Source organism: Nannospalax galili, unplaced genomic scaffold (genome assembly GCF_000622305.1).
Source record: "Nannospalax galili isolate Female #2095 unplaced genomic scaffold, S.galili_v1.0 scaffold1024, whole genome shotgun sequence".
NCBI classification, from domain to species: domain Eukaryota; kingdom Metazoa; phylum Chordata; class Mammalia; order Rodentia; family Spalacidae; genus Nannospalax; species Nannospalax galili.
Genome location: NW_008351455.1, coordinates 255,919 through 279,580, shown reverse-complemented (window position 1 = coordinate 279,580; position 23,662 = coordinate 255,919). Strand labels below are relative to the sequence as shown.

The 23,662-nt window shown below is 36.3% G+C and overlaps 1 protein-coding gene and 1 pseudogene across 1 annotated transcript in view; both read left to right on the top strand.

The window, feature by feature from the left end:
• Positions 1–23,662, top strand: part of Pgap1 (post-GPI attachment to proteins 1) — an 84,942-nt gene that overhangs the window by 19,849 nt on the left and 41,431 nt on the right. Inside the window, exons 5-13 of the mRNA XM_029553613.1 lie at positions 3,512–3,669; positions 7,843–7,895; positions 8,700–8,766; positions 9,814–9,919; positions 10,610–10,665; positions 12,355–12,438; positions 15,415–15,461; positions 16,334–16,385; positions 20,829–21,030. Coding sequence (XP_029409473.1) covers positions 3,512–3,669; positions 7,843–7,895; positions 8,700–8,766; positions 9,814–9,919; positions 10,610–10,665; positions 12,355–12,438; positions 15,415–15,461; positions 16,334–16,385; positions 20,829–21,030 — 825 coding nt within the window. The remainder of the gene's footprint in view (positions 1–3,511; positions 3,670–7,842; positions 7,896–8,699; positions 8,767–9,813; positions 9,920–10,609; positions 10,666–12,354; positions 12,439–15,414; positions 15,462–16,333; positions 16,386–20,828; positions 21,031–23,662) is intronic.
• LOC115066819 lies at positions 12,915–13,029 on the top strand (annotated as a pseudogene).

Genomic DNA, 23,662 nt, shown 5'->3' with positions numbered 1-23,662 from the left:
AACCCCCTTGCCACTCTAGTCTAAGAATGTTGACTGACTTGATCTTCTGCAGGTCTTGTGTAGGCAAATACAGCTGCTGTGAGTTCGTGAGGGAAGAACTGTAATGTCTAGAAAACATTCTTTCACTCCAGTCCTTCCCAATTGCTTACTCTTAACAATCTTTCTGCCCCTTGTTCTGTGATGTTCCCTGAGCCTTGGGGAGGGGGTGATATTGATATAGATATCCCATTTATGGCTGAGCACTCCATAGACAACTTATTCTCTGTACTTTCACCAGTTATGAGTTTCCTCATTAACTGCTGTCCACTGCACAAAGAAACTTCTCTGATGAGGTCTGAGGACTGCACTAATCTATGGGTATAGAGATACGAATTTAGAGGGTAGTTTTATACTATGTCCATTTAGCAAAATGATAGTAGTAGTTTATTCCTGGGGCCTGTGAGCTTCCCACCTGTGGATTCTTGGCTAGATTTCAGGTACCAGGCACGTTTTTATAACATGGTTGACATGTGTTTTATAATCCTTAGGTACTAGAGCTTGACTATTGGGGATGATGAAAGGGATCATCCTTTTAAGAGTTATTAAATTTGAAATGTGACATGTAGGAATCTTACAGTAAAAATTTTAAAAAGTTTTATTATTAAAATTGTTTAGCTCTTTTGTACTGTTTCTAATAATTATGAATATTCATAGATTTAGAAAAAGAATCAAAGGCTAAAATTCATATTTGTTACTACTCTATCATTGAATTTTGTACAATATATAGATGCACCATGTAGTTAATTAAGTTAGAATGATCCAAACTACATTTCAAAATATCCTTTGAAGGGCTGGAGAGATGGCTCAGCAGTTAAAATCACTGTCTGCTCTTGCAGAGGACCCAGGTTCAATTCCCAGCACCCACATGGTGGCTAACAACTGTCTGTAACTCCAGTTCCAGGGGATCTGATGCCCTCTTCTGACCTCTGCAGGCATTGCACAACACATGTGCACTTACATACATGCAGCAATACATTCATACACACAAAATTAATAAATAAAATTTTTAAAAACAAAATTATCATGTCTAGTACAATAAGACGTGCCTGAAGGCTTTTGACTTCCAGTTTCCTTTGAGGCCTCGGTTGATAGAATGCTTTCGTACCATGCACAAGACCTGGGGTTCAATCCCAGCAATATATAAAATTGGCATGGTGGTGTAGTCCCACCACTCAAGAGGCAGAGGCAGACAGATCTCTGTGAGTTCAAGGCCAGCCTGGTCTACATAGTGAGTTCCAGCAGCTGGGGCTACAGGGAGACCCTGTCTCAAAAAAAGACACCCACACACAAAAAAAATTCTTTGAAGAATGGCCTTTTGCTTTTGTTCTTTTTTGTTTTCAGTGCTGGGGATTAAATCCTGAGGTTTGTATTTGCTAGACAGATGTTACGCCATTGAGCTACATCCCAGTCCCTAAAGAATGAACCTTCAACACAATCAGGTTTTATTATTCTGAAGGACAGCAATGGTCCGCCTCTACAAGGCTCAGGTTGGAAGTGAATCTTAAGGTTAGGGTGCTTTTCTTGAATTATAGGGAGCCCATTTTCCTTCTTCTTCATTTCCTATTGCATTAAACAAATTTCGAGTAGTCATGGATTTTAAATTTTTGAGAGAAATCTGTATGACTTTAGGAGTAGATTCCCTGTTTATACTTGGTGAAAATACTGCCTTTAGATAGAGAGGAGAGGTCCTGCACGTAGAGGGTAATCTCTGATCATGCGCTTCTTCACAGAGTAAGGTATGCAGGCTCAGCGGCCTTAGCTGATAGCTAATGCCTTTACTTTTAGATCCAAACTTTTTCTTCCCTCATCTCGTTACTTTCCCTTCCTCCTTTTTTTTTTTTTGAGACAGGGTCTTATGTAGCCCAGGTTGGCCTCTGCTATATATATAGCTGAAGAAGACTTTGAACTCCTGATCCTCCTGCTTCTGCCTCCCCAGTGCTGGGACTATCTGTATGTATACCATGCCTGACTCAACTGTTCTTACTGTGTACCCCAAGCTGGCTTCAGGACCTATGTAGTACTCTTACCTGTCTTTGTTCTAAGGGCAGGTATGTGCTGTTCTAAGTTAACTTGTGGCCAAGGTATGACATTCCAGGAACAACAGGCAGAACTTCCATGTTCATACAAAGCTCTTTTGATGTAGGATAGGTTGGGGACAGGGAAAGGGTAGCACAGCATTGGGCCAGAGGTCTGCTTTTCTGTGTTGTCATAATGCAATGTGCTAACTCTGAGGTCTCTGAGAATCTTAATTTGAACTTGGCCTGCTAAGTTATTCGATAATGTATTTGTCAAGGTAATAATAGAAAATAGGAACTGGAGAGATGACTCAGTGACTAAGAACATTGGCTGCTCTTATAGAGGACCCAGATGGAGTTCCCAGCACCCACATGGTGGCTGACAACCATCCCTAGGCATTGCATCCATGGGTGCACTTGCATACGTGCAAGCAAAATACTCATAAAAGAATAGAAAATATATTTAGTAGCTTCTGAACTGTGTTTTCAGCTTTAATATTTAGACAATGGCATGTACTCCATTGATGGTTGTCCCGGGTCCTCCAGGGCTGGGTGTTGTTTCAGGTACACATTGCTGAGATGTTTAATGAGGAGAGCTTTCTGTATCAAATGTTTGAAGTCATGAGTAGGATTTAATGCCAATATAGCAATGCATTAATTTTTTATCACCAGAAAAAGAAATGAGAACTCCTTGGTTTGGTCCAAATTTAGTAATCAACATTAAAATTTTCTCGCTTTGCATAGATGATGTGAAAAATTGCCTACAAATTAATTCCTTTAAATTAGTTGTTAACCTTAATGGGTAGACTCCTAACACTCAGAGTTGCCTCAGCAGCATAGTCCTAAAACTAATATGGTGCTGTCCTGATAGATCATATTGTGAGGACTTAATTAATAGTGTGTGGTAAGAGTTGTCCAAAGAAAAATTTAAAGTCCTCATAAAGAGGGATACTTCCATGATAGGGAGGAGTTTATGTGTCTTTTTAAAAATTGCTTTATTGAGGTAATTGATATACCAAAATGCACATATTTAATGAACACAGTGTGATGGGATTCAATATGGCCATACCTCATGAAATCAGTACCACAAATGTCAACCATTTGGCAGGTCTAGCAATTCTTTGGATGAATATAGGGTTTCTTTATTATATTATGCAGTCTCATTCCTCAGATATGGAAATGTGTTTGCATGTGGACTTGTGAAAGCTGGTAACATTAGGTTAATTTTTTTTCTTTAAGGCTGACATCTTAGTAACTCTTTAGTATTCTGATTTATTGGGGAAATGGGAACATATACAAAGCTAATGACTTTTCTCAAAATAGAGAAACCTGAATAACATATTGTTTATAGATAGACCAGATAGTTTAAACAAAAGTTCAATCAGATATCAGTATTATCAGTGTGGTTGCAGGAAATGACTTACTTTTCAGTACCTCTCTTTTTTATTTCCTATCAGATTTTTATATGACTGTAAACAACTATTGGATTTTAAACGCTCGACATATAAATTTGACTACACTTTCTGTAGCTGGAGGATTCCGGGATTACCAAGTTCGTTCAGGACTGACTTTTCTGCCAAAATTAAGCCATCATACCAGTGCCTTATCCGTTGTGGTAATTTTTAAAAAAAATTTATTCTTTAGTCTGTGGTATGTATGGATGCTTGAGTGTATGTGCACCGTGTGTGTAGGAGTCCAAGGAGGTCAGAGCGAAGAGAGTATTGGATCTCCTAGAACTGGAGTTACAGGTGGCTGGGAACTGAGCTCGGGTCCTCTGCAAGAACAGTAAGTACTCCTAACCACTTGGCCATCTCCCCAACCCTTGTGGTAATTGAAAAAAAAAGATTCTGCTAAATAATAATATCCTGGATACACTGGAGCATGAAAGGAGAAACGGTGCTTGGAAATGCTGTTGAGTTGGTGTACAGGCTTGTTGTATGTGCGTGCTTATGGGTGTGAGAGAGTATGAATGAATGGATATTGAGATGGAATTGATGTTGAGAAGTCAGAGGCATGAAGTTTATGCCCTTCAAAAGTAAAAGGGATGTTAGAAACCTTGAAAATGACTTTTCTGAGAAAGAATTATTTTTTTGTCTGAATTAAGAATCTATTCATTGATTAGAGTTCTAACTCTAAAGGAGTATGAACGAACGCACCAGGGAATCTCGTTCTATCTGAACACTGTGCCATGTACAGTATTAGTCAAATGTCAAACACATCACATGCTCTGAGTACTAACTTTGAGTAAAGATTGAGCAATTTCTCAATAAAATAATCAGCTTGGATAGTTTAAGTACAAATAGAACCCTGATTAACTTGCTACTTACTCTTCCCTGCTGGAGCATTGGGTATTTGATTTTCAACCGGACTACTTGGCCTTTGTAAAGAGAACTCAAGTTTCCTTTTAGAATTTCTTTCTTGTTTATTTAACCCTGAAGTTGTCTGCTAAGATCTTCGTATGCACAGCGTCTTATCCCAGTGTGGTCTGCCTGTCCCTTTTGCGTTCATGAGGTCATGGTTCTGCCTTTGTTTATCTCATCTGCTGTTGCCTTTCTGTTTATTCCCTAAATAGTTATCAACTGAATTCTTGCCATATGCAGAACAGATTATTATGTAGTTCTACTATTGCTGTTTTCACGGAGCAAGAAAATTAACATAGCCAGAATCGTTTCCATAATAAATTAGTAAATCTCGCAGACATCATTATTAGCAATATGAGTCTTGTTTGGTATTGAGTATTTTGAACAGATGTCTGCTGAAGTCCTCAAAAACCTAAATGTCATTCTACTAAATGCAAACAATTAAGTCATATAAACTGAGTTATAAATTATTTTCCGTATTTGGCATGTAACATAATGCTAAGTTGATACTGCATCTTAAAACTTACCGTTCAAAGAACTTTGGTCATTTTATTTATTTTAATATTTTATTTATTATTTTTATCTTTGTGTGCACGAATGTATTGCCTGCATATATGTAAGTGCACCCATGTCGTGCCATGCCCATGGAGGTCAGAAGAGGGTGTCATATATCCAGGAACTGGAGTTACAGATGATTTTTAGCCTCCATGTGGATGCTGGGAACTGAACCTGGGTCCTCTGCAAAAGCGGCCAGTGCTCTTAACCTCTGAGCCATCTCTCCAGCCTAAATTTTGGTCATTTTAATCCCACATGTGTGCACACACATGCATAAATGTTTCCCTGTCTTCTCTAATCCATTTGGTAATGTTGCTATACATGTTGTATTTCTATATCTCTAATGAAAAGATGTTAACTCATGGAATTTTCTTAAAGCTGTCAAAGTCATTGCTTTGAAAGGATCTTTAGTTCTTGAAGGACACTGTGCCTTTGTTAGGAAGCCTTCTGCAAATTTGAGTTTTATTTTTTTTAACTCTCAAATAGTCTCCAACTTTTTACATGTGTATATTTGTGCTTATTAAAAAGTAATTATTTTTGAATTAGTCTCTCAGGAATAGTTAGATTTATATTCATGGGGACTAGAAAAATTATATAAGATATAGACTGTGTGTTTGTAGCATAGGTTACATTGCTGTAATATAGTCCCTTGCATGTAATAGTATTTTAAACACAAATGAAGTTTTAGTCTTTAGCTTGGTGGATGGTTTTCCCATTCAGGGACCTAGGCTGATGCCAGACACTCCACTGTGAATACTTTACTCCCAAGGTCACTTTAGTTATCACTAGTTTGACCCATCAGAAAGAGGAAAGAAGAACTCTGCTAGAAATGACACACATCACTTCTGTTCACACAAAGAAGACGTGCTTACTCTTTAAAACAAGTGAGGTCAAGGGATTTAACCATGCCATTTGTGGAGGAGAAGAATGGATGAATTTTAGTGGACATTTAGCAGTTTCATGAGCAACCACCTTTTTAAATTAAAAAAATATTGCTAAATTTATTCTTGGAGAATTTCATACATCTTACCTCCCTCCCATCCCTGTCAGTACCCCTCCCCTAATTCCCTGCAAATCTCTTCTCCACATTCATGTCTTTGTTTCATTTTGTGACCCACTGAGTCTTTCTCTGTGACCATGGGTTCGGAGCTATGCATTGGAGCCTGGTGGGCTCACTTGTAGGTATGCAAGTGGAGACACTTGACTCCCCATCTCCCAGAATCTGTCAGTGGCCAATAGTTTAGAAGTAAGGGCATGATCCCATGAGTCCCTCCCCAATTCATGACTAACTGTTGGGAGGGCCAGTCTTGTGCAGACCCAGTGCCAATAACCACAGCTGTGACTTCATGCTTGCAGTGGCTGTGTCCTGCCTAGAAGATGGCATGTCACAGCCCTTCTCCCCATCTTTCAGCTCTTACATTCTTCCTATTCCCTGTTCCACAGTGTTTTCCAGGCCTTAGAGGGGGTGGTGTTCAGCCTTTATCAACTCCAAGAAAATAAATCACTTTTATGTTCTTAATAATGGTAAATGCTGCTTACAGGTTGCTGAATTGTTATTCTTCTGAGTATCTAATAAAATCTTAGAATCATAGCAGACTCTGGTTGTCTGATTTTTTAGTAAGCTGTCAGCAGTAGTTCCTAAACATATCAAGTGCTTACAAATTCAACAGACTATAGATTCCTCTCTATAGAACCTGATACCTAGATACATTGTTGTTAGAGTACAAGAGTGGCAATGACCCCAGTTTCCCTAATTCATTTATTAAAGACGCATTTTAGGCCTTTTTAAATTTTCTTGCGTCGTTCTGTTAGTCTCCTGTTTTCATTTTGTTTTGACAGTTTTGATGATGGCAGCTCATTATGTCTTTGATGGTACTGGGAGAGGTACTGTGAAAAATAAAATCAGATTTGCTTAATGAGCCTCTATTGTATGTAGGATGCTGTTCACAGAGAAGTCATTGCTTTGGAAGGATCTTTAGTTCCTGAAGGGTGCTGTGCCTTTGTTAGGAAGCCTTCTGCAAATTGTTAAATTTCTTAGGAGGCTTTTCCCCTGTCACTAACTCCTGTATACACCCTACTCATAGAGGACTTTAAAGATTAGTAAGCCTGGGTCCCACTAAGGAGAATCTGATTAGGTTGTCTTGGAATTGTGGTCAGGCATATTTAATTAGAAATTTTTGCTAAGTGTTTGTTTCTTAAGGCATATTCAGAAAATAAATGCCGCATTTTTTTCATGTGTACAGATAGGGGAAATAAGGATGTGAAACTCAAAGGGGAGCCACTGTGGATGTGGGAGGGGAAGGAGGGGGAAAAAGTGATAGAGTGAAAGAGTGTGAAAATGACTGGTATATAGTGTGAGCATGTGTGGAAATGTCATAATGAAACCCCTTAATTTGTGTAATTAGTATATACTAATAAACACCTTTTAGGCACAGTCCTAATTACAAAATCACTTCTTAGAATCTATCAAGTAGTAGTTTATTTAGTTAAAGCTAAAATCATAGAATATCGACTGAAACTTTTACATAAACTTTGATTTAGTAAAGGATCTTAAGCTCAGCTTTTACTTATGTTTTTAAAATGTTAGATGTTAAACTTCAATATAAAATCCATGACTATGTTAATAATTAAAAGGGTAACATAAGCTTGACTAACGAGTAATGGCGTTTAAAGGGAGTTATGTTATATTGTGCAGGAAATAAGACATTTGGATTATCTTTTATAAGAATGTATTATTCTAATTAAATAATATATCATTTAAAATGTATACAGTATAGTGAAACTAATGATGTTTGTTTCCATATATTAGCTTATAATAATTTCAAAGACTAATGTACTTGAGTTTAATTTTTTCCCTTCTCCTTTCCTTTCAGAGCTCAGCAGTACCTAAGACCTGGGTCTCCACAGACCACCTTTCCATTGTGTGGTAAGTTATTGTAACTTATTTTGATGATTCTTCATGGTCTTCTTTTCTCATGAATGTATTAATTGGTTTGCTAGTTTTCTTAGAACTTGATCCATAAAGAAATCCAGGAAGAAAGATTAACAGGGTTTAGAATGCTAAACTTGGTTCTTGTCTGTTTGACCAAGGTTTCCTGGACAGTCTGTAAGATCATCTTGTGAAGAACAAGTAACATCAGTGTCAAATACCAAAATGTAGGATTTGTCACAGTTGTGCAGTCAAATGTACCCCTGGTAGGATTTTCAGAGCCAACCAGTCACCATCCTCAGATGTGGTTAATGTAGCAGTGATTTTCCTAGTGAGCAGCAGTGGAAACCAAGTAGGAATTAGACCTATACCTAATGTGACTAAAACCATGAGAGATTGAATATGGATTAAGAAGCTCAGACTCTAGTGTCTAGCTCCTTGTATTTTGGCTTCGGGTTTCTCTTTTGCTCTTCCTCAGCCTGTGTAAGGTGTAGCGTCTGCAAGAGCCACGCACTGCAGGCATGTAGAGATGGCTCAGACACATAGAGATGACACAGACACGGCCTGTCTGTGGCTGAAGACATGGGCAGTAGTAGGGAAGTTCTTCTGTCAGACACCCAGGAAGATTTAGTTTGCTTTGCTTTTATAGGATTCAGCTTTAAGATAGATGCTTAGTAAGAATGACTTATTAAATAACTTCTTAGTTTACAGCATTAAAGGAAACTCATATATTCCATTAACTAGTAGAATTGTGCATGTTTGAATTAAAAGTATGTGTTTTAAGGAAATTTCATTCTTTAGGTGTAAACAATTGCAATTGACTACAATTCGAGCCTTCTTTGATCTCATTGATGCCGATACTAAACAGGTATGTATTTTTAAACTAAAATCTTATTTTAGCAAAGTGAAAGCTTTTGTTACAGCAATAATAGATTTAATGCACCTTAATGTTGATACTAATAGAAACCTATACCATGTATCAACTTTAATTAGTTCTGAAATGGAAATATCTTTATTTTCTTCTGCTATAATATATAGGCTATTAATTCCTAGAAGCAGTGGAAACAAAAATGTGCAAGGCTCCCAATCTTCCCTCAGTTCTTTCTCTTTACAGTTTAAAAATTTGATACATATCCTTTTTTATTTCTAATTTAGGATACTTATTAAAAACTTTAATGATTTTTCTAAGTAATGTATTATAAACACCATAATCTGTTTTACTAAGTATTTTTGAACCATGTTTTAAAATCGTCTTTTGCATCTTGATAAGATCAAGATATATACAATCATTGAATAACCCAAACTCACAAGAGCTCAAGTTGAGCCATTTCTGTACTGAGATTTCATAATATGAATTCTTCAAAGTGATTCTCCAAGGTGCTCAGTTAGCAGAACATGGAAATCACTGTACCCTGTACAGAACAGCATGTTACTCTGTGTCTCTTATTGGCTAGTAGATAAATAATTTCAGCATAATTAAGAGAATTCTGTTCACTAACTTCAGCTACTTCTGTGAGCTGGGAACAGGTTGGTCTTCATCTGAAACAGTCTTTCCCTCAGGTCATCTTGTGGTTTATTACTGTTCCATGACTCTGACTTCTTTCTCCTTTTGGAGAAAAAAATTAATTTTTAACGTAGTCGTTTTCATTATGGTAAAGCATTACAGCCCAGAGTCTTAATAGTTATGTGACTTTAGACAAATTCCTTAATTTCTCTCTACCTTAATTTTTTCCTATTTAAAATGTAGACAAACATGTTAACTCTTAGGGTTCTTGTCACAATTAGTTAATAATGTCAAGGGCTTAGAGCCATACCTTGCTCAGAGAAAATAAATGATCTTTCTTACTTGAAATAATGTTTCATTAAATTGTCATGATATAAAATGATATATAGACTATATTAATGTTCTTTCTAGATAACTCAAAATTCCAAGAAAAAATTGTCTGTTTTAAATCACCACTTTATAAGACACCCAGCAAAACAGTTTGAGGAAAATCCAGCAATAATTTCTGAACTAACAGGTTGGTGGTAATAACATCTTATGTAGAGATTTTCAGTATTATTTTTGGTAAATATGTTCTCAGTGGCCATTTATTAATAATATCTGCTATTGGTAGGAAAATGTAATACTTACAACATTACAATCCTAATATTTTCTAATTTCCCTATTGTGGTACTGGCTAGCTTCTTGGTTTGGAGAGGAGAAAGTAGAAAAAACAAATTGTAAAATGCTCATAAGAATTTTTTACTGAAAATAACATGACAAATAGAAAGTCTTGAGAGTTAAGTATCCATGTTTTTCCTGACAATCACAGAGCATAAGAGCTGTATTGTTTATGATGCCTTTCCGTTTCTCAGTCTCATGCATTCCTCAGTCATCTTTTGGATTATTAGTTTATCTTGTGCCTGATACATTTGCTTTTAAATACAATATTACTATACTTTTTAAATGTCTTGTTATAGAAAATAGTTCTTTCCTACTGTTGAGAATTCTTTTAAGTTAAAGATGCCAAATAAATTTCTAATACTTTATTTGCTGTGAGCACTAATTGATATTGAGCACAAAGGACATGTTTCTGGATTTTTTAAATAAAGTATCCAACATTTAGGAAACCACATCCTTGTTGTATTTCACCAGAATTCAAAAAATAAAGAAATTATTTAATATGGAAACAAAACAAGGCAAATAAATTAATTTCCTTCACATTAAGGGACGTCTATGTGGGTTCCAGTAAAAGTGTCCAGATGGACCTATGTGGCTTACAATGTAAGTATTCCATCAGTGTATTGTTTTCCAAACTTACTGTCATATTTATCTTTAGCAGTTAAAGATTTTAACTTTAACTGGCCCTTGTGGCACATGCCTTTAGTCCCAGCACTTGGGAAGCAGAGGCAGGCAGATCTCTATGAGATCAAGGCCAGCCTGGTCTACATAGTGAGTTCCAGGCCAGCTGGGGCTACAGGAACACCCTTCTCAAAAAAATCAAAAAATAAAAATGAAATAAAATAAAAATTAGAACTTTTAAAAAAAGATAAATCACATAATGTTTTCCTACCAGATGGTAATAATACCTTAATAATAATGATCTAATCAGTGTTTTCCTATTTTATCATAAATTCATATTTCCTTTTACCTTTGTTTTACAGTTTATTTAGATAACAATCCAAACAAGGCCTACACATTGCTGTTGGCTGATATGTGTGTTAATCCTCTTCGGTTTGTTTTCTACCCTTATTTTTATTTCAAATTTGTTGATAAAGTATGTTGTTTTTGTGAAGGAATTTCACACTGGGTTGATTTTGCTGATTGTATTTCTGTGGTCTTTCAAGATATTCCTTCACTACTTCCTTACCTGATTTCGTGTTGGATCCAAATGCATGATAAGGTTCAGATGTTTGTTGGTTAGTGTTTTCCTTTTCCTAAACTCTCTTGTATTGAGATGTAGCAGTTGGTGAGGAGTGCTGAGGGATTGCTGAATGAATTTATTTAGGAGGCTATAGAAATTCCTTCTTGGTTTATTAATGAGGATATTACACAGAAAAATTCCTCTTACATAACTAAAGTTGTCAAAAGTAAAAAATCCTAAAGGAAAAGAATGAAAAATACTGGACTTTTGGATTTTGCCTTATATACACTGGTTATCAGAATAGTGAGTTAACTTGTTATCATCCCCTGTGAGTGACTTTTAGAATCCTCTCCTCCCCCAGTGCCGCTGTGAACACTTGGATGTAAATATGGTGTGTTTCTGTTGATTACTAGCTGTTCTGTGTCTGACGAGTTGAAGCACTTCAGGATGGCTCCTTCATCTTTTATACACAGCTGTTTAGTTGTCCCTACTGCTTTCATTATTGTCCAGTGTGACAGCATTGCAGCTCATTTTCTGCACCTCGTGTTCTAGTACTTGAATTTGCTGTTTGTTTAAGGAATTATTTTATTTGTGAAATGGTACTTACAAACCATAGTCTGGTTTAGAATTACCAGTTTGTCATTTCTAGACCTTTCAGTAGCTAGAGCTAATAAATATATTTCATTGTAACTGAAAGATCAGATATCACGCTGGGCATGGTGGTATACTCCTGGAATCCCTGCACTTGTGAGGCAGAGGCAGGAGGATTGCTGGAAGTACAAGGCCAGCCTGATCTACTTGGCAAGTTCTATACCAGCCTGGGTTATAAAGTGAGACCCTGTCTCAAAACACAAAACAAAACAAGAGATCAATAATCATACACATACAAATGCATTAATACCGATACTTCCAGGACAATTTACAACTATAAAACTTATACCTAATCTCTCTATTTTTGCTTCCTTATCTTTTATCTCCCATTCCTAGCATGTTGGTTTTAAGTAATACCAGTAATAGCAAAATTAGAATAATTCATTATTGTTGTTTCAATTTTTGGAATGATGAAATTATTCACTCATTAGAATTATATTATTTTCTCTCTTTTTTAGGAATCTGATAAGATATATTTTACATTTCCTCTTGCAAATCATAGAAAAATCTACACTCATGCCTACTGTCAGAGCACCATGCTGGTAAGATAATTGGTACATTTTATATAAATCTGAAAAGCTATTATTCATTTTTTAAGATTCAACTAATAATCTAGCAGTTCTAACTATAATTCTATAATTATTAAATTTCATTAGTTGAAAGAATGTACATTTGGAACAGTGTTTTGATTGAAAAATGAGTCACAGTTTATCTATAATTGATAATATACTATTAACTTCTACCTTCCCATTTTCTACCCTGTTTCTCAGCCTTAGATTCACTGTATTTAGGATGAAAGAATTGAATTCAAAGCCCCTCTAAAGTTCTGTTAGTATTTTAAAGAATAAGTCCAGTTAACGAAATTGTTCATTGGAATTTTGTAATGTGAATCCTATGTTACTATTTGTTTCCATACTGTAATTTGAAGTGCTTTTTATACCAGACTCTCTTTAAGATGATGAGTAACTGTGTATTATAACTTGGGCTTACTGTAGCCAAGTAATGCTTCTGTTTCTTTTTATAAATACCTGCTAGATACACATACACTAAAATTGGAACCATACAGAGGAACTTAGTTAGCATGGCTCTTTTGTAAGGATGGGATGCAAACTTGTGAAATGTTCCATATTTTTTTAAATTGTTAGATGCTATAGCATAATTTGCTATGATACTAGAAATGGTAAAAAAAATAGTTCCATAATTTATCAACATTTCTTACTTAAGAGTTGGTTGTTGTTTTTTTTTCTCCCAGTTTGGGTTCCTTTTGATCTATTCTGAATTTTGCTTTTGATATGTCTCAGGATTCTTTATGTTATATTTTCATCTTTCATAATTTACCTCTTTCTCCACTTTGTTAATATTTGTTATTTGCATTATTTGTTTGTTTGAGGGTGAGTCTCACTGTGTAGCCCAGACTGACCTTGGATTCAACATCCTTCTGCCCTGGCACATTTTAGTGGGATTTCCAGCTTTGTATGCCATTTATTTACCTATTTATTTATTTATTTACTTATTTAGTTAGTTAATTTTTTTGAGGCAAGGTCTCCCTGTAGCCCCAGCTATATTGGAAATCTCTATATCGACCAGGCTGGCCTTGATCTCAAGAGATCTGCCTGCCTTTGCCTCCTGAATGCTGGGATTAAAGGTGTGCACCACCATGCCCAGCTATATCTCTTTTAGATAGCAGCACCTCTCAGCCTAAAGTGAGTATGGGCAGTTGATCCTGAGAGAATCTTCCCCCAAGAATGATAGCTTAACATATCTGTCTTAACTTAATACTGTTTCAAATTAGAAGATATGTTAGTTATTTTTATTGTCACCGTAATAAAATACTGGAAAGAAGCAACTTAAAGCATTTATTTTGGCTTACAGTTTAAGCGGGTGCCATCCATCATGGCAGGGAAGGCATGTGGAGTTCACAGTAGCAGAAGCATGCAGCTGGGGCTCCTCAGAGCACAATAATGAGGAAGCAGAGAGTTTGGACCAAAAATGGGATTGGCCTATAACCCTCAATGCCCAAACCACAGCACCACCCTTCAAGCTAGATTTTGCCTCCTAAAGTTTCCACAACCTCCCAAAATGGCATGGTTAGCTAGGGACCAAGTGTTCAAAAGCATAAGCCTATTGGACATTTCACATTCAAACCATAGCAAGAGGTTAATATTATATTGAGGAAAAAAATGCTTGCCATAATGCGGATTATCCATTTGCCTGATTAAGGGATTGTTTTCTGCATTAATTACCATAAGATAATATGTGAATTTTTAAGAAATCTTTTCCATTTTTATTGTTGAAAATTTAAGCTTATGTAAAAGTAGGGAGAAAATACGATAATGAATTGTTTTGTAACCAACACACAATTGTAACAATTACCAACATTCTGCCATTCTTACTTCATTTATTCCTTACTCCCAAGTGCTAGGATTATTGACATATGCCACCACGCACGGCTACAGATTCATTCTCTTTTCTTGATTTATGATGTCTTTTATTTCTTTGAAAAACAGGAATCACACAAGTATTTTGCCTGTGGTGAGATGAGAGAAATACCACATTGTTTTTTGATTCCTGTTAGCTTTTTTGTATTCTTAAAGTCTTAATGTTGTTATTTAAACTCCATGAAAGCAGAGACTGTTTGCCTGTCTTATCATTTTCTCTGAGACCTTAACAGCTTTTTTGGTTTTCAAATGGATTTTATAAATATTGATTGGATGAAAGAATTTATTTTTTTTATTATTTTATCTCTAAGTCTAAAGCCATATTCTCTAGCTGTCTGACAGAACTTCTCAGCTTCCTACATTCTGGTAGGATTTCCCTAACTAGATCATCTCATCAGATCTTGGAACATTACTTTGACTTCCATAAAAGTTTTAGTAAAGTTCTCAGATGGTGGTGCTTTCAAATAACTAAAGCTAAATTTAGGACGTTGTTAAAATGGTATTTCTGCTGCATCTCTCTCTGCCACTACAGTAGTGAGCAGTCTTCATCTCCAGCAAATGTCTAAATGTGTTCCTGGTCCTTTAGAAGTTATTTCCTGGTAGTAAAATGAGAACACGAATGATAAGGTGAAAAGCTGTATACAGGCTAACTTTTAAAATTAGAGGTATTGACTTTTAATTGCTTTTAACTTCCTGGCTCTGAGTATTTGTTTCTATAAAAGTCTGTCTCTAGTTTGCACTTCTGGTTTTGTTAAAATGTAGGTTCCAGTATATCTGAAGTACAGACATTACTGGACTCTGAAAATCCCCATGCAACAATTAGAAATGCTTAGGTGATGGGCTGTACAGATGCTCTGGGTCAGCCACTCACTTAACCCAGCCATGTTAGCAGTATACTTCCTTGCCTGTCCTTTACCTGTGTGTCTGTTAAGAACATATCAAATGTTTCTTTGTCACACACTACATTTCCCTTGGTCCAACTCACCTATCATATATAACAGGGAAGTATTGAAGATGTTTGTTTTGTATCATTATTTTATACACTATTTAGTGGGATTTTTTTCTGTTATTAACCAACAGGATACAAATAGTTGGATTTTTGGCTGCATAAACAGCACTTCCATGTGGTAAGTCTTTTGAATCTGTGGACCTCTGTTGCCCATTTTTCAGCAAAAACAATGCTCAAAAGTTAAACTTCCAGAGTAACTCTTCACACACATATGCACACACACACACACACACACACAGCTACAGTGCACATGTGCTATTAAGAGGTAGATCTCTCCTTTCACCATGGGTTCTAGGAATTGAACGCAGGTCACCAAGCCTGCAGAGCTAGGGCTTTTTCCCACTGAGCTATCTCACTGGCTGATCCTAGCATTGATTTTTTTGTTTTTGTTTTTGTTTTGTTTTGTTTGGTCTTTTTGAGACTGGGTCTCCCTGTAGTCTCAGCTGACCTGGAACTTGCTATGTAGACCAGGCTGACCTCAAACTCACAGAGATCCTCCTGCCTCTTGCCTCCCAAGTCCTAACATTGATTTTTAAAATATTTTTATTTATTATTTTTCTTTTATGTATATGGATGTACCTGTGTTGTACAATGCCCATGGAGGTCAAAAGAAGGCATTGGATACCCTGGAACTGGAGTTACAGACAGTTGTTAGCTGCCATGTGGGTGCTGGGTCCTCTGCAAGAGCAGCCTGTGCTCTTAGTTGCTGGACCATCTCTCTAGCCCCTTTAGCATTGATTTTTAAATGAAAGAAAAAGGAAATTTATATGCTAGTTATTTTTTAAGCATCCAAATAGTTGATTGTTAAGAAAACATGTTTTGTTTCCAGTGGAACTATCCAGATCTGCTTGTTAGATTTGCATGATAACTCATTAAGTAGTCTCTCACCACAGGTCTGTAGATGGTCTCTTTTCTCTCTGAAGCTTCTTTGTGATTTTTAATACTTGAACAGATTCGTCTTCTCATTATATTCTCATCTTTGTTTCAAAGCCGGCAAGGGGTCGATTTGTCATGGAAAGCTGAGCTGCTGCCGACAATTAAGGTAAACCATGGCTTGAGATTTTAATAGGTGAAAATGTTTGTGCCCAGAAACATTTTAGAATACGCTTTTATTAATGTTGGTATTAAATGAAGTTGAGATTTGCTAACCTGCACTTTAGAGCTTTTTCTTTAGAAACATGTGATGAGGAATAGCAATTAGCTTTATGTATTAGCTTTACTTTCAGAGATTAAAACTATAAGTTGTCAGCATCTAAATTTCTGTTACAGTATCATGCCAAAAGAACTAGATAGACTTTTAAAATTAAATTTGAGAGTATGCTAGATAGCTTGTCTTGAATTTAAGGTGATTTTATTGTACTCAGAATTATTTTGGAGGACAGCCCTGCAGTAGGGAATATTCAAACAGACATTGAGTAATTTTCTAGGTCAACTTCAACATCACACTGTGGATAAGCAGTTGGGTAGCTCTTCCTTTGTCTAGTACTCCAGGTTGATAAGTCACAGCAGGGATTTACTCAATAATTGTTAGTGATTTCCTTAAGCAGCTCTGGTGAGTTAGCAAGTCTTTTTAAAATGACTAATTTGTATACTCTCAAAATCTATTGTTTGCAGAAAAGAGAAGTCTCCAATTTGGTGAAAATAGGTGTACTTATTATAACTCATAATCTCATATTGGGATTGATAATTTCAGTCTTCAAGTAAACAAATACTTTAAAGATAAAGTGTATTTTCCTAATGAATGGTAGACTCCTTGAAAAAGAAGACATATGGTTAGTCCCAGTCATCTTCCTATTGATGCCAGTTTAGTTATTTGTGTTAGTCAATAATAATTTTTTGAGGGAGGAAGCAATACTGGAGATTAAACCTGTACCCTCTCGCTCACTGCACTGAACTGAGTCTCCAGTCCTCTTTTCACTTTTCATTTTGTTCTTTTGAGACAGAGTCTCCCAGTGACCTCAGCTGGCCTGGAACTCACAGTGTAGACCAGGCTGTCCTCAATCTCACGGAGATCCACCTGCCTCTACCTCCCTAGTCCTGGGATCAAAGGTGTGCACCACCATGCCTGGCCACTTTTTATTTTGAAACGGTGGTCTCACTAAATTGCTCAGGCTGCCCTTGAACTCCCTCTGTAGCCCAAGCAGGCCTGTGATCCTTCTGCCTCGGCACCTGAATAACTAATACAGGCCTTCATCACCATGCCCAGCACATTTTAATACTTATTTTCATAAATAACTATACTGTACTAGCACAGAGAACTTTAAAAGAAGAATGATGCATCCTACAACTTAGAATAGCTGCCATTTTCCTGTTGCCCTGGTCCATCCTACTTTATGCATATTCATTTGGGAAATGAATATTATCTGTATTTGTAAAACAAATGTATAAGGAAACAGTTTAACTCATGAACATTATATTAGTTACTTTCCTGTTGCTGTGATAGAAACACTGACCAAAGCAACTTATAGAAGGAAGAGTTTATTTGAGCTTATGGTTCCAAGGGGCAAGAGTCCATCATGGCGGCAGAGGTGGCTGGAGGAGAAGTGGAAGCTAAGCTCTACATCTTCAAGCAGGCACAGGAAGCAAGAGAGCAACTGGAGATCTGGCAATTAAGAACTCTCTAAGTCCACCCCAGTGACTACTTCCTCCAGCATAGCCACACCTTTAAGACCTCCCAAAACAGCGCCACCCATTGGGGACAAAATGTACAAATACTTGGAGCCTATGGGCTCCATTCTCATTCTCATTCTCATTCAAACCACCACAAACATTTTTAAGGTCTGTCCTTGAGTGTTTCCTAGTCTTCCAGGCAGAAGGAAAACAAATGATAGGTATTAAGATGCACTTATTTATCCATAATTCACAAGATATGATCAATATTTCATTGAATTTCCAATTTGGATATTCTATCCATCTTACAATTTCAGAGTTAAGAGGAAATAAATGATTAAAGATCTTATAAAATGTACTCAGTTCTTATATTTTTAAATGTATTTCTTGTCTGTGTATGGTGGTATACACCTGTAATCCCAGCACTGAGGAGGTTGAGGCAGGAAGATTGCTACACATTTAAGGCCAACCTGGGCTATACAGTAAGGCCTTGTCTTAAAAAAAAAATTAAGTTTCTTGCTGGGCGCGGTGGCGCACACCTGTAGTCCCAGCACTTGGGAGGCAGAGGCAGGCAGATCTCTGTGAGTTCAAGGCCAGCCTGGTCTACATAGTGAGTTCCAGGACACCTTGGGCTACAGGGAGACCCTGTCTCAAAAAGAGCCCCCTCAAAAATTAAATTTCTTAAATTCTTAATACTGTTTTTTTTTTTTTTTTTAAATCTCTGAAGACTGTGTTTATGAAACTGCAAATCCTGTGTTTGTTCTTAAGAGTCAAATTCCTGAGCAGCAGGAAGACATTTTAGTTGTTTAGTTCCTAATAGTGCTAGTAGAAGGAGAAGTAGAATAATAAGGATTTCCTGCTGGGCCTGATGGCTTGCCCCTTAATCCCAGCACACTGCAGTCAGAGGCAGAGGAATCTCTGTGAGATGGAGGCCATCCTGGTTTACCTAGGAAGTTCCAGGTCAGCTGGGGCTACAAGGAGACCCTGTCTCAAAACAAGGATTGCAGTATTCCACAGTCTTAGATCTTCTCTGATTAAGATTTTATTAAGCATAAACTTTTCCATTATACTGAAAAAAAAAACCAAGATTTCATATAAGTAGCACAAAATTTTTTGGCTGTAAAAATGAAGGAATGGCCAGGCATGGTGGCTTGTGCCCGTTACACCGGCACGCAGGAGTCTAAGGCAGGAGAATCACCTTGCTTTTGAGGCTAGTATGGGCTACATAGTGAGTTCAAGGCCAGCCTAGAATATTGGCAGAGCCCTGTTTTTTTTTTGTTTTTTTTTTTAAAAACCAACCTAGTCTAGGCCATCACCAGGGCAAAAGTGTGGTACTTGTTTAAAGGGGAAAAAAAGTGTTGCCTGAGACTTAAAGATCTTGAGAAGCATTTAAATAGATGTAAGTTGTTGTGTTTTTTTCCCCCTGAACAGAAATGTTCTGAGAGGTCTTTACACTGACCCTGCCTGTTTACTTACTGTGTATTTCCACTGTGCCAACAGCACTGTAGATGTAGGGATCCTTATCAAATGGACAAGGTAATATAGTAAAAGTCAGGCAGCAACTAAGAAGTAGCTTTCTTTCCACACACACCCATAGGTTTACAAAAAGTAAAAATCTTTTATAGGTTTTATCCATATTAATGTCATCTGAACAGTGCAATGTGTAAATCATCACATTGGGGCATCTCTGCTGACTGTACTGTCAAGAAATAGATGGAGCATTCCAATAAAACACAAATTCTACACTGCCATTATCAAGAATAAGTATCTAGAGGCTGTTGGAGTCAATTGCATTCAAAGTAGTTCTGAGTTCTTCCTGACTGATTTCTGTTTCATGCTATCTATCCTTTTCTGATGGATTTCAGCTATCAATAGTTAATTTATGTGTCATTTTAATGCCACATTAGGACATCAGAGTTTGTTTCAGAGACTAAGTTGGGCTTCTGATCAGGTTGTTAGGGCCACTTTCTCACAGCTTTTTAGCCTCGGCACCTGTGTCCTATTTGTGTACACTGGTGCTTCTGAGAAAGAGTAAAGAAAACAAGGGTATAGAAATTTCTTAATGTAAGCATATTATATATACTTTCATCTTATATCCACTTCCAGAAATAAGACTTGGTTAGAAACTGTATTTGGAGGCTGGAGTTTTCTTTTTTTTTAAAGACAAATCTACCTATTCATTTCTCAAATATGCACTGTAAGATCTGATCTTAATTGATAGAAACTATAGTTGTTCATTTGGTCAGGTGCATTATTAGTCACATGTCTTTGTCCTATACTAAATAAATTCCAGTAGATGGTGATTATTTGTACCATTAGCTATAACTCTTTGCTACTTGGGCCAAGTCAGAATCATTTGAGATTAAATTGTGTCTCATCATACTTAGCAACTTTCTGATGTTCTTTGTCATTCATGACCAAGATAAATGTAAAGATAATACCAAGTGCCCTCTATATAAGTAGCTAAATCACAAAAAGGAAAATGCCAAAATTAGAAATAATTATATAAAATCATTAATTATAGTGTTAAATGTTTTTGTTTTATCTGAAGAGATAGTTCAAGGGATATTTTGCATTGTTTTTATTTATCAATAGTTATTAGGGATTGGTCTTTTTGTAGGATTATTAATCTAGGAATGTAAAATTGAACGTTAAGTTTGATTTGTGTGTGTGTTTGTGGGAGCGTAGAGAATATGCTGAGAGTTAAATCTAAGACCATCTACATACTAAGCAAGTGTACTATGAAATGCTTTTTTGAATAATTAATTGAGAAATAAGTGTTTTTAATTTATCTTTCTTTTAACACATATTTATCTCTACCTGAGAAATAACCATAACTTTTTATCTTCGTCTTTTTGTTTGTTCATTTTTTTAGTCTCTGACCTTAAGGCTTCAAGACTATCCTTCTCTGTCTCATCTTGTTGTTTATGTGCCATCAGTCCATGGAAGTAAGGTAACAAATGGGATAAGGTTTCTGTTAGAATACTTTGAGGTATTCATGCTAAACTTTAAATTCATTTTTGATGACTTTTGCATAGGTACAGGCTTATCTAGAACAATAGCCAGTTTGGTGATTAACTCAACTTGAACTAAGCAGAATAAACCCAAGTCCCTTTGTTCCAAGTGAAGACTGACTCCAGCTTATTGCCCTTTATAAATCTGTTACTTATTAGGTGCCCTTTTATGTACACAATTATCAAGAATTATAGGAAAAATTTGTCAGCTAGTTGGAAAAGGAGAAAAGCAAGTAATATTGGGTTATAAGAAAAAAAAATCACTAAATACTTTTAATACAAATTAGAATATAGCAGGTACTTGAAAAGTGTGAGCAGAAATGCTGACTAATGGAATAAAAAAAAATGGCTTTTTAGTGAGATAATATTAAACATGGCCTTAAAGAATAGTTAAGGAAGCCAGGCATGGTGGTTCACATTTTTGATCCTACCATTCATGAGGCAGAAGCAGGCAGATCTCTGTGAGATCAAGGCCAGCCTAGTCTACATAGTGAGTTCCAGGCCAGCTGAGGCTACAAGGAGACCCTGTCTCAACAAAACAAAACAACACAACACAAAACAAAACAATTAAAGGACTTCTATGGGAAAGAAGAATATTTGAGACCAGTGCTTTCAGTTCCAAAATTACTACATGTGATTACTTGAATAAAAGATAATTAAAATGAAATAAAATCCAAATTTCAGTTCCTTCTTTAGACAGGAATGTATTAGACACATTCCAGAAACTCATTAGTAACATGACTGCAAAAGTTGTAATGGATAGTACTTTAAGATGAAAGAACAATGAGAGCCCAGCACAGGGGTGCAGAGCATAGCATGTGTTTGCAAAGTCATGAATAAGTCAATAATTGAAAGGACAGCCCCCAGGTACAGAAGAAAGTAGGAAGTTGGAAGATTTTTTTTTCCCCTAAGGCAATACTGGGATTATCTATCTATCTGTTTGTTGTAGAGGGTAGACCCAAAACAAGAAGAATAAACACATCAAGGGTTTTGAGGAATTGTATTGGAGAAGTGGGGGTAGAGATAAAAGGCTGACAGTTATTGGGTGGTCTTGAGAGTTATTGGGAAGAAAGAACTAAGAAGAGCTAAGAAGCCGGTTGTGCTTCTTTTCCCATCTAACCCTACGTGTCTGTCCTTACCTTTTCTAGGCTTCTCCAATAAACTTTTGTTAATCACCTGATACTTTGTTAATATCTTCTTTGAGAAATATTTTATATTAAATTTTAATTTATCGATTATATCCTTATTATCATTGCCACATTATGAACTCTGAGAGTAACAGCCAGATAAGTTTTATTCCCTATGCATCCTCAACCTTCAGTGATTGCCACATAAAGGCTCAAAAAAGAAAGAAAGAAAGAAAAGTTTATTGAAAAAGAAAGTTGAGATTTGTAGCTAAAATAATTAGGAAAAGTTAAAATAAAATTAGGGAAAGGATAAGGGGGATGTAGTTGCATCTGGAAGACTGAGTCTCACAAGTACCTTTAATGGATTCATTGTTTTGTTTTGCTTAGCTCAAGTGAGAGGTAATTCAACATCTTCAATACTAAAAGCTCTCTTTAAGGGTTTTTCTGTCAGGTAAGTTGGTTTTGAATGAATCTAACATCTTTTCCAAACTTGAAAAGACCTTCTCTGGTTATACCAAGAAATTAATGAACCTTTCCGCAATCATAGCAGCCCAATAAACCTGCAGTATGCCTTGTGCTCCGTGGAAAGTAACTGCTGTCTCCACCTGTGCACAGCCCTGTCTTGCTAGAATAATGGCTTGGGTTTTTTGTGATTGTTGCACTCTGTGCTGTAGCCCTTCAACAGAGGCTGCATTACATTCAAATAAGCAATGTAAAAAAGGGAGTCAACTGATACTGTAGTGTTTTAGGAACTGCAAATGTGGAATTAGCTGCATTGTTTTGGAGATAGAAAACAAACTGTAAACCCATTACAAACGGACTTACCTTTGATGTTTTAGAGATAGACCTTTGGATGATGATGATGATGATGATGATGATGATGATTATTATTATTATTATTTGGCTAAGGGTTTATTCCAATATTCAAAGCTAAAAACATAACAAAATTTTAAAGCAATAAAAATTATTGTATTTTAAATACCTTTAGGCAAAATTATTGAAATTGCTTTAAAAACTGCTTCTCCAACTCATAGTTGACTCAGAAGCACTTTGTAAAAGAACAAATAATCCTGTCCAATAAATGGTTTCTCTAGCTGTTTGAATAGCTGTTTTCTATAATGAAAATATCTATTCTCTGCCTTGTGAGAGGAAGAAACAAAAGCCAAACTACTTAGCAAGTTCTTCGTTTTCTGTCACTGCACCTATCTACTAGTCTAATGACAGTTTCCCTCATCTATTTCTCCCTTTAAAAAACAATTGAAAATCCCATTCAGGGGCAGAGGGAGTAAGACTACTTCAGACAGCTAAGGTGCCATTGTCAGGAAACCACAGGATGGGCTCTGGTGGCTTACACTCTTTGGAGACAGCAAACTACATGCTGTCTCTAGTAAGGATTAAAATCATTTCTCAGTACCCTCTATTGGTCAGAATAATTTGATTGTATTGTGAAGATTATTTTAATCTTTGTACCCTTTCCAGAAGCTTCTTGCAGATAGCCACAAACAAAGTTTCTTATACAATTCTAGAAATGTTCTTTAAAAAGAAATGTTGTCAGTCTAAAAATTGTA